Consider the following 11,593-nt stretch of genomic DNA (forward strand, 5'->3'; position numbering starts at 1 on the left):
CCTATGACGCAAGAGGCCCTGGGTTCAATCCCAAGCAATGAAACAAAACAAAACACCCCCCCAAAAAAAAACCCAAACAGATGAACAAGGTCAGGCAACCAATCTGCGAATGTTAGGACAAGTCACTAATAATAAAGGAAACCTGACAATAGTCATGAATATAGCCTCTTAATAACAGCAACAATGGTTTTTAAAAATACCTGTTTATTGAGTGTTCTAGATGCCAAGGCACTATGTTAAGTGCCTGGTACATGTTATCTCATTTTATCCTCAAAACAAACCAACTAGAAGCTGGGTGCACACCTGTAATCTCAACACTTGGGAGGCTGAGGCAGGAGAATTGTTGCAAGTTCAAGGCCAGCCTGAAGAACATAGCGAGGCCCTGTCTCACACAAACAAAACAAAACAAGAGAATTCAATTATTGTGCCCACTTCAAAGATGAGGAAACAATATGAGAGACACTGAATAGCTTTACTTAAAATCACAAAGCTTCCAAGTGGCAGAACTGGGATTGAAGTTCAGGCTTTCTGCTGCCAAAGCTAATATATTCCATATGCTATGGTTACTGTGACCATGTAAATTCTTTTCCGCATTAAGACACTTTTGAGTGAAGACAGCTTTAAAAAATAATTATATCAGTTTGGAAATATTTATGTTGAACCAAAATTGATGTATTATATTGCAATAAAATATATTATAATGCAAAACCCATTGTCAAAAGTAAAAACCTTTGTTTAAAACTGAAAATAACATCTGTGCATATTAAAACAAATATATATATATATATATATATATATATATATATATATATATGGGGGGGGCGGTACCAGGGATCAAACTCGGGACCTTGCGCTTGCGAGGCAGGCACCGGAACCACTGAGCTAAATCCCTGGCCCAACAAATATATTATTAATATTGGTGATCAGAGTATTTTAAAATGGCAGAAGTAGAGCAATTACTTTTGGTATATATTCTTACAATTTCATCAGTTTCTTAGCCCTGTATCTTAATGCATCACTGGTATTTTTGTAAAGGATTTATTGTTTCAGTATGATTTTATTTTTCTTTTAATTTAACTTTTTTGGTGTTTTTAAGACAGGGTCTCGTTACATGGTCTAGACTGGCCTCAAGCTCCATATATCCCAGGCTGGCCTTGAACTCATGTGGTCCTGCCTCAGCCTCCCAAGTGCTGGGATTACAGGTTTGTACCACCATGGTTCTGGCTGGCTATTGTGGCTTTCTTCGTGGTATCTCACCCTGCTTTCTCCAGGGTATCTTTTTATTGCTTTTTCTCCTTTTACTTGGCCCAAACTCACTCTGCAGAGCCAGTTTCTCCCTTACTCTTCATTTACTTTTTCAAATAAACTTAGTCACTGCTTTTTGCTTATTTTGTTCAATTTTTTTTTTTCAAGTTGAGAAGAACCTGAAATCTAACTCCAGAGGGAGAGGCAAAAACCCAGAACCCAGTAATGTTTAATTGGCGAGCTACCTGGTAACAGGAGTTCTTTACTTTCTTGTGTCATGCACTTTTTTGGGAGTTTAATGAAGCCTACAGAAACTGGCATAGAGTAAGGTTTTGTTTTTTGTGGTTTTTTTGGTACCCGGGATTGACCTCGGGACCTTGTGCTTGCGAGGCAGGTGCTGGAACCACTGAGCTAAACCCCCGGCCCAGAATAAGGTTTTAAATGTATAAAATACATAACATTCCAAAGGAAATCAATTATATCAAAATACAAATACCAAATAGTTAATAAGCAATGCGTGATATAAAAATACACGTGTTTCCCTATTTACACATTAATCTAAAGGAAGATTTAGAAAGTAATAGATTTAAACTACCAGTGAATACAAACCATATTCAAGACCTACAGTAGCAGTGTGATATAAAAAATATACATGATTTATATTGGTGACCAAGTCATCAGTAGGTATTGCTAATTCTGCAGGAGTTTATCGCCTATATTCACAATTTAAGATCTTATGTTTTGGCAAGAGATTAGTTCAGATAAAGATGTTCTATTTTTCCCAACTGGGTGTGGTGGTGTACACCTATCAGAGAATAATTGGCATGTGCCAATTTTGTCATAAAGGTACATTGTTGTGGGTGTATAATACCCACATTCATTCTCTAGAATATTTCTACTGATGAATTATTAATTTTAATTTGTGAGTTTTATTATATTAATGAGTTCTTAACAGAAAAAATATCAAAAAATAAAGTATAAATTTTTAATATTGAGTGTTCATAAAAAAGCATCAAATTTTTCTTTTTTTTCTTTTTGTTTTGTTTTTGGTACTGGGGATCAAACTCGGGTCCTTGCACTTGCGGGGCAGGCAGTGGAACCACTGAGCTAAATCCCCAGCCCTGCATCAAGTTTTTCAGTATCAACTGTTTTTTGGTGTACAAAGTGTAAAAATAACAAAAGAAATAAATTCCCATATGAACTGCAATGAAAGTACCAATAGCACGCTACAAAAAAAATAATCTTTACTTCAATTTTCACACCTAAGGCAGTCTTCACATGACAACAGCTTGTTCAACACACACACGTATCGCTTACACTGACAGCACATGTGCTTTGCTTTCTGGCCTTTTTGTAGGACACACTTGACATTGTGGAGCCAGAGTGACTCCATTTTGGAGCTGTCTCCTTTGTTCTCTCAGAGTGACTCCATTTTGGAGCTGTCTCCTTTGTTCTCTCAAACTTGTGCTTATCCACTCAAAATTCCTAAGTTTATTACCCAGCCATCTGTGTACTCAGGAAGGACATTCCGGACACACTACCTATAAGGTAAACAGTTAATGGCTAACTGCCCACAAAAGATAGATGTGACCATTAGTCAGTGGACCTGCTAACCATCAGCTTATGACAGTCGGCCCCTAACCTTTGCCCCCTTCTCCCTTGCAAAAATCTATACGTAACCCCCTTAACCCCCCCGAGCCTAACCAATCAAAACCCTACACTTCATATGTATTTAGCATTAACCAATCACCTGGCTACTAACAACCAAAGCTTGATGTATATTCAATAAAAACCCTGCTAGTCTCGAGGCTCGGGGCTCTCAATCTCGATCCGCTGCGTCGGTGACAATTGAGAGTCCCTGCTTAAGCTTGAATAAACGACCCTCGTGTGCTTACATCGGAAACGGTCTCCTGGTGGTCTTTGGGACATCGCGATCTGGGCACAACATTTGGGGGCTCGTCCGGGATCCCAAGACCTTCAGGACTCCCGTACCGGAGGGTCAACGCCGGCTGGTGAGTGTTTTCTTTGTGCTTGTAAAGTCTGGGCCTATTTTCTGGGAAGGTCGGCAGACGGTCTAGGCGGACGCGCTGCAAGGGCCGCCGACCCGGGATCCTGGAAGACGTTCCGGATTCCACTGGTGGGGACGGAGTGCCCCAAGAGTACGGGTCAGTGAGACTCCTGGAGGGACGGTGCGGGTCGCTCCCGCGGCACGGCAGGAGGCCGTCGTCCCATTTGCATTGCCTCCGATCGCGCGGAGGACGGTTTTGTCTCACCTTGTGCTTCTCTGTTGCGTTTGTGTGTCTGTTTGTGCTGACTTGGACCGAGACGATGGGACAGACTGTGACTACCCCTCTTTCCCTTGTAACAGACCATTTCAAAGAAGTTAGGGAGAGCGCTCATAACTTAAGTTTAAAAATTAAGAAGACTAAGTTCATCACCCTCTGTGGCTCAGAGTGGCCCTCCCTCGGGGTAGGATGGCCCCCCGAGGGAACTTTTGATTTGCAGATAATTCGCAGAGTTCGTAAAGCCATCCTCCCCCCCGATCAGATACCCTACATAGCCGTTTGGGAATTTCTGGTTTCTAACCCGCCCCCATGGGTTAAGCTCTTTTTGCCTTCACAGCAGCAGCAACCGGAGTTAATCCTGACGGCCAAAGAAAAGGCTCCTAAAAAGCGCGCGGATGAAAAACAACCCGAAACCAAGCCAACCGCGCCACTTTACCCTGTCCTCCAGGGAGGGACCGAGGAAGATCTTATATTTCCTCCCCCTTACTCTCTCCCCTCTCTTCCGCCACAGCAGGCTGGAGGAGGTGACCCAGTCCCAGCCGGGGCTGGGGAACCCGCCCCGGGCGCCGCCGACAACCGTAATGGTCCCGCCCAAAATACTCGTCACCGGCGCGCCGCCTCGCCGGCAGGACCGGCAGATTCAACTGTCTGCCCGCTGCGAGCAATAGGGCCCCCTGATGAACATGGAAACCAGCCTCATCATTACTGGCCCTTTGCTACCAGTGATCTTTATAATTGGCGCCGACAACATGCCAATTTCTCTGATAACCCTAGAGATTTGATTAACCTGTTAGAAACTGTTTTGTTTACCCATCAGCCCACTTGGGATGACTGTCAACAGCTTCTGCAGGTTCTGTTCACCACTGAGGAACGAGAGAGAATCCAGAATGAGGCCAGAAAATTGGTTCCTGGTGACAGTGGTCAGCCCACCACCAATGCAGACACCATCAACACTTCTTTTCCTCTGTCCCGACCTAACTGGGACTTCAATACGGCAGAAGGTAAGGAGAGACTTCGAGTCTATCGCCAGACTTTATTAAGAGGTCTCAGAGCAGCGGCGAGGAAGCCTACAAATTTGGCTAAGGTAGGGGATGTACAACAAAAGTTAGATGAAAGCCCTGCTGCTTTCCTAGAAAGAATTCAGGAAGCTTTTCGTAGGTACACTCCTATGGACCCAGAAGCAGTTGAGACAAAGGCAGCTGTAATAATACATTTTGTCAACCAGGCGGCACCAGACATTAAGAGAAAGTTACAGAAAGTAGATAGGTTAGGAGAAAAGAGTATTCAGGACTTAGTGGCAGTGGCAGAGAAAGTGTATAACAATAGAGAAACCGCAGAGGAGAAACGAGAAAAAGCTGATGACCGCCAGACCCGAAACTTAGCTCGGATCCTTCTGGCTACCACTGCGGGAGAGCAGAAAGAATGTGAACGTAGACTAAAAAAGATTGTGATGGAAGGAGAAAACAAAGAGAGACGCAGAGAGCGCCCCCAGTTGGGAAAAAATCAATGTGCTTATTACAAAGAATACGGACACTGGGCCAGGGACTGTCCTAAAAAGAAACAGCGAGAAGGACGCCCCAAGACCCCTATTCTGGCTGCGGATGAATTAAATGATTAGGGGGGACGGGGTTCGGCACCCCTCCCCGAGCCCAGGGTAACCCTAAAAGTGGAGGGGAGACCTATTGAGTTCCTGGTGGATACAGGGGCTCAACATTCAGTCCTACTCAAACCGTGTGGCCATATTTCTGATAAAACCTCCTGGGTTCAAGGAGCTACAGGCATGAAAAAGTATTCATGGACAACCCAAAGAACAGTAGACTTGGGAGTGGGCCAAGTAACCCACTCATTTATGGTTATACCAGACTGCCCCTACCCCTTATTGGGAAGAGACTTACTTACTAAATTAGGGGCTCAAATTCATTTCCAACCCGGGGGCACAAAAGTCCTTAATCAAGAGGGAAGGCCCATTCAGGTACTAACCATAAACCTGGAAGATGAATATCTACTACATCAAAAGAGGGCCCCTCCTGATCCTGATATGGAACAATGGCTCTCCATGTTCCCACAAGCATGGGCGGAAACTGGAGACATGGGGCTAGCTATACACAGGGCACCGGTGTTTATAAAAATAAAACCTGGAGCAGATCCGGTACGAGTTCGCCAATATCCTATGCCCCTGGAGGCCCAGAAAGGAATAACTCCACACATCAGGAGGTTACTTGCTCAGGGGATTCTCAGACCTTGCCAATCGGCCTGGAACACCCCCTTGTTGCCAGTACGAAAACCTCATTCTAATGACTATCGGCCAGTGCAGGACCTCCGGGAGGTAAACAAGAGGGTTATGGACATTCACCCCACAGTGCCTAATCCATACACCCTATTGAGTTCTCTTCCCCCGAGCCATCGCTGGTACACAGTCTTAGATCTCAAAGATGCTTTTTTTAGCCTTCCACTGGCACCTAAAAGCCAAAACATCTTTGCGTTTGAATGGAGTGATCCAGAGCAAGGCATCAACGGACAGCTGACGTGGACCCGATTACCTCAAGGATTCAAAAACTCTCCCACCATCTTCGACGAGGCCCTACATGAAGACCTGGGTGAGTTTCGCCTCCAGAACCCCCAACTAACTCTGTTACAATATGTAGATGACCTTCTTGTGGCAGCTGAGACACAGGAAGACTGCTTAAATGGAACCAAGAGACTCTTGATGGTCATAGGAGAGCTGGGGTATCGGGTGTCCGCTAAAAAGGCCCAGATCTGCAAACCCGAGGTAAGCTACGTGCTTAGAGAAGGGCAGAGATGGCTGTCGGATGCTAAGAAAGAGACAGTTCTTAAGATACCCACACCAGATTCCCCTCGAAAAGTCAGAGAATTCTTGGGATCGGCGGGCTTCTGCCGCCTATGGATACCAGGGTTCGCAGAGCTCGCAAAGCCCCTCTACGAGGCAACTAGAGACAGTCAGGCTTTTCAATGGACAGAAAAGCTACAAAAATCTTTCGATCAAATTAAAACAGCCTTGCTGACGGCACCAGCCTTGGGCTTGCCTGATATTACTAAGCCATTCCACCTTTACATTGATGAAAACAAAGGAGTCGCTAAGGGCGTCCTGATCCAGTATCTAGGGCCATGGCGCCGCCCAGTGGCGTACTTATCAAAAAGACTTGATCCAGTTGCGTCAGGATGGCCCCCGTGCCTAAAAATGATTGCAGCAGTAGCTCTAATGGTCAAAGACGCTGACAAGTTGACATTAGGCCAAGAACTGTACGTGACCACCCCTCACGCCATTGAGGGAGTCCTAAAACAGCCTCCGGATCGATGGCTCAGTAATGCTCGCCTGACCCACTACCAGAGCTTACTCCTAAATCCAACCCGAGTTGTCTTTCAGGCCCCGGCTGCTTTAAACCCAGCCACACTGTTGCCAGACCCGAACTTAGAGGCTCCGCTTCACGACTGCACAGACATCCTGGCCCAGGTACACGGAATTCGAGCAGATCTGAGTGACCAACCATGGCCAGACGCAGACAACACCTGGTACACTGATGGGAGCAGCTTTGTTCGTGAGGGCCACAGGTATGCTGGGGCAGCTGTGGTGACAGAAACTGAGGTCATTTGGGCAGAACCATTGCCCACCGGGACCTCAGCACAACGGGCAGAGCTCATAGCCCTGACCAAGGCATTAACTTTAGGACGGGGCCTAAAGTTAAATGTATACACAGATAGCCGGTATGCCTTTGCCACTGCGCACGTCCATGGGGCCATCTACAAAGAAAGGGGACTCTTGACAGCTGAAGAAAAGACTATTAAAAACAAAGAAGAGATCCTTGCCCTCTTAACAGCCCTCTGGCTACCGAAAAAATTAGCCATTATCCATTGCCCAGGACACCAGAAGGGCGACACTCCAATTGCCAGAGGAAATAATCTAGCTGACCAGACGGCCCGAAAAATAGCTTTAAAGGTTGATCTGACACTGGCCACTCAGCTGCCCGATCCGGGAAGTGCAGCCCTCCCAGAAAAGCCCCAGTACACTGAAAAGGACTTAAATTGGATAAAACAATTACCTACGCCCCAGTGCCTCAACGGGTGGTGGAAATCTTCTGATTGTAAAGTCATCCTGCCTAAGACACTGGGAGAACAAGTTCTCTCCAAGATACACCGGACCACCCACATGGACACTCGGAAAATGCAAGATCTCCTGAGACATGCTGAAATAAAGATCCGTGATGCTAATTCTACAATTGAACATATTGTTGCTACCTGCAAAGCCTGTCAATTGACAAATGCCACCCACAATAGGGCCAACCCAGGAAATAGGCTGAGGGGAAACCGACCTGGAGCCTATTGGGAATTAGACTTCACCGAGGTAAAACCTGGAAAGTACGGTTATAAATACTTGTTAGTTTTCGTAGATACTTTTTCAGGATGGATAAAAGCGTTTCCTACCAAACATGAGACAGCGCAGAGTGTGACTAAAAAGCTGCTAGAAGACATCCTGCCAAGGTACGGTTTTCCAGTAATGCTAGGATCAGATAATGGACCCGCCTTCATTTCCAAGGTGAGTCAAACCCTAGCACAGGTGTTGGGGACAGATTGGAAATTACATTGTGCATACAGACCCCAAAGCTCAGGACAGGTAGAAAGGATGAATAGAACCTTAAAAGAGACCTTAACTAAATTAACCTTAGAGACTGGCGGTGACTGGGTGACTCTCCTTCCCTTCGCCCTTTATAGGGTGCGCAATTCACCCTATAAAATGGGGTTGACCCCCTTTGAAATCATGTTTGGAATTCCCCCTCCCATTATCCCCAACCTTCACTCAAATGTACTTGTTGAATTTGATGACCAAAAGTTGTTACTTTCTTTAAAAAGCCTCCAAAGTGTACACAAAGACATCTGGCCTAAGTTAGAAGCCTTATACCAGACCGGACCACCTCCTGAGCCCCATCGCTACCGACCTGGAGACTGGGTCTTCGTTCGGAGACACCGGCAGAAAGACCTTGAGCCCCGTTGGAAAGGACCCTACATCACAGTCCTGACCACGCCCACTGCTCTCAAGGTCGACGGGATTGCTTCGTGGGTACACTACACCCACGTTCGCCCTGCAGATCCTCACACTGTCCTAGAAGACTTCGTTCCATCATGGCAGGTGTCCAGAGACCAAGACAGTCCCCTCAAACTCAAGCTACGTCGTCGACGATCGTGATTATGGTAACTGTACTTTTGACACCGACACTAGGAGGACAAAACCCATATGCTCCCTTAAATTTAACCTGGATGATCATTAGTACGTCTACGGGCAACATTGTTAATAGTTCATCTGAAGTGGCTCCACCACTTACCTGGTGGCCAGACCTAGACTTTGACCTGTGTTCGCTCGCCACAGGGACTTGGAACACTGGAAACTGGAAAATCGGGCCTAGAGGAGAGCCAATATGTAAAAAAGGCATAGGCCAATGTAATACTAATAGAACATCCCTGCCCATGGCTCCAGTACCTATGGCCCCTCCTAGACTTGACCCTGGGTGTAGCCATTCTCTTGATAAAAACATCCTACAAAGCACCCCCTTTTATGTTTGTCCGAGAGAAAGGCGCACACAGTCTCAGATAAACAAGTGCGGGGGACCTGACCAGTTCTATTGTGCCAAATGGGGATGTGAGTCCACGGGCACCGTCTCCTGGGCCCTGCCTGTCAAAGACGATTTTATTTCTTTAAAAAGAGTCCCTGGGCCCCCTGGCCTGCAGACAAATCAAAAGGGTGGTAATTTCTTAGTTCTTAGTGGCCCCTGTACCGGGTTCCTCTGTAACCCGGTCAGACTTTCATTCACGGATTCAGGTAAAAGGTACACTAAATGGGAAACAGGCCAGACTTGGGGACTCCGTCTATATCAAGATGGTTATGATACCGGGTTGTTATTCACTATAAAACTGAAGGCAGAGCCGCTCACCATAGGGTCTCCCCAATTGATAGGGCCAAACTTGGCGCTAGCTCCAATAGCCCCTTTCAGACCTATTAAGCCCCCTCCCCCAAAAAGCTCGCCTATGTCACCAAAACCAAACGCCTCCGTACGGCCATCAGACTTAACCTCCGCTCCCACATCCCCGCCCTTGATTCAAATGATCACCCAGATTGATAAAGTCGATCATAACCGGGACCAGGACCCCCTTTGGAAACTGATGGTTCACACCTTTAAAGCCCTAAATGCATCTAGGCCAGACCTCACTCAGTCCTGCTGGCTATGTTATGATACTAAGCCCCCATACTATGAAGCAGTAGCTTATCTAGACAATTTCACTAAGTCAGACAGCCCGACTCAATGTAGATGGCAACAAAAAGAGACAGCTAGGCTGACCCTACAATCAGTAACTGGGCAAGGAACTTGTGTCGGCAGTGTCCCGGCCTCCCACCAACACCTTTGTAACAAAACCGTCCTTAGACCTAGGCCTAAATATCTCATTCCCCCTTATGATGGATGGTGGGCCTGTTCCTCTGGACTTACCCCTTGTGTACATGGGCTAGTGTTAAAACAAACACGAGATTTCTGTGTACTTGTACAATTAGTCCCCCGGTTGTTATATCACTCAGAAAAAGACATCCCCAGCCGCCTGGCTGAAACCCAGGTCAGAGTTAAGCGAGAACCTGTAACGGCCATTACTTTGACCGTTCTCTTAGGATTAGGACTAGCTGGGACAGGAACGGGAGTTTCATCGCTACTAATACACAATAAATATTATAATGACTTAAGGACAGCCATAAATATAGATATTAAAAGGCTAGAAAGCTCCATCTCCCACCTCCAAGAGTCTTTAACTTCACTAGCAGAGGTAGTCCTCCAAAACCGAAGGGGGCTGGACTTAATTTTCCTTCAACAAGGAAGACTCTGTGTTGCACTAGGTAAAGAATGCTGTTTCTATATAGATCATTCAGGAGTAGTCAAAGAATCCATGGCTAAAGTTAGAGAAGACATCGCCAAACGTAAACAAGAAAGAGAACAATCTCAAACCTGGTTCGAATCTTGGTTTAATTCTTCCCCTTGGCTCACTACCCTAATTTCTACCCTGTTAGGCCCCTTGCTTATCGTGTTGCTACTATTAACCTTTGGACCTTGCATACTTAATAGACTAGTTTCGTTCATTAAAAAGCGAATTAACGCTGTTCAGTTAATGGTACTCAGGTCCCAATACCAGCCAATACCTATTGATTTGACAGAATTAACCCCCAGAGGCCCATGATTGGCCCTCTACAGCACCCTGAGAAGGGGGGAATGTGGAGCCAGAGTGACTCCATTTTGGAGCTGTCTCCTTTGTTCTCTCAGAGTGACTCCATTTTGGAGCTGTCTCCTTTGTTCTCTCAAACTTGTGCTTATCCACTCAAAATTCCTAAGTTTATTACCCAGCCATCTGTGTACTCAGGAAGGACATTCCGGACACACTACCTATAAGGTAAACAGTTAATGGCTAACTGCCCACAAAAGATAGATGTGACCATTAGTCAGTGGACCTGCTAACCATCAGCTTATGACAGTCGGCCCCTAACCTTTGCCCCCTTCTCCCTTGCAAAAATCTATACGTAACCCCCTTAACCCCCCCGAGCCTAACCAATCAAAACCCTACACTTCATATGTATTTAGCATTAACCAATCACCTGGCTACTAACAACCAAAGCTTGATGTATATTCAATAAAAACCCTGCTAGTCTCGAGGCTTGGGGCTCTCAATCTCGATCCGCTGCGTCGGTGACAATTGAGAGTCCCTGCTTAAGCTTGAATAAACGACCCTCGTGTGCTTACATCGGAAACGGTCTCCTGGTGGTCTTTGGGACATCGCGATCTGGGCACAACAACATCTTGCTGTTCTTGCTGTTTTGTCAAAAGGTTCTTATTATATTATACAATGTGTAGTTAAAAGGAACAAAATATCAATAAAGTATGAAATTCTTAATATGTATTATGGGTTTAGGAATAAATGTCAACATTTTCACAAAATTCCTGAATGAACTATAATGAAAATACCACTAGAATTCTACAAGAAAAATAATCTTTGCTTCAACTGTTACACCCAAGGCAGTC

At 45.7% G+C, this 11,593-nt stretch overlaps 1 protein-coding gene across 1 annotated transcript; it reads left to right on the forward strand.

The window, feature by feature from the left end:
- The first annotated feature begins 2,620 nt into the window (after window positions 1-2,620).
- LOC147821602 (uncharacterized) lies at window positions 2,621-11,161 on the forward strand. Its single transcript, XM_087199872.1, is given in 1 exon segment — window positions 2,621-11,161. A coding segment is annotated over 1 exon segment (5,157 nt). The 5' UTR covers window positions 2,621-3,573; the 3' UTR covers window positions 8,731-11,161.
- Window positions 11,162-11,593: the final 432 nt, after the last annotated feature.

This window comes from Heterocephalus glaber, unplaced genomic scaffold (genome assembly GCF_053883595.1).
Source record: "Heterocephalus glaber isolate CG9 unplaced genomic scaffold, H.glaber_assembly_v1.0 deba00001729, whole genome shotgun sequence".
In the NCBI taxonomy this organism is placed as follows: Eukaryota; Metazoa; Chordata; class Mammalia; order Rodentia; family Bathyergidae; genus Heterocephalus; species Heterocephalus glaber.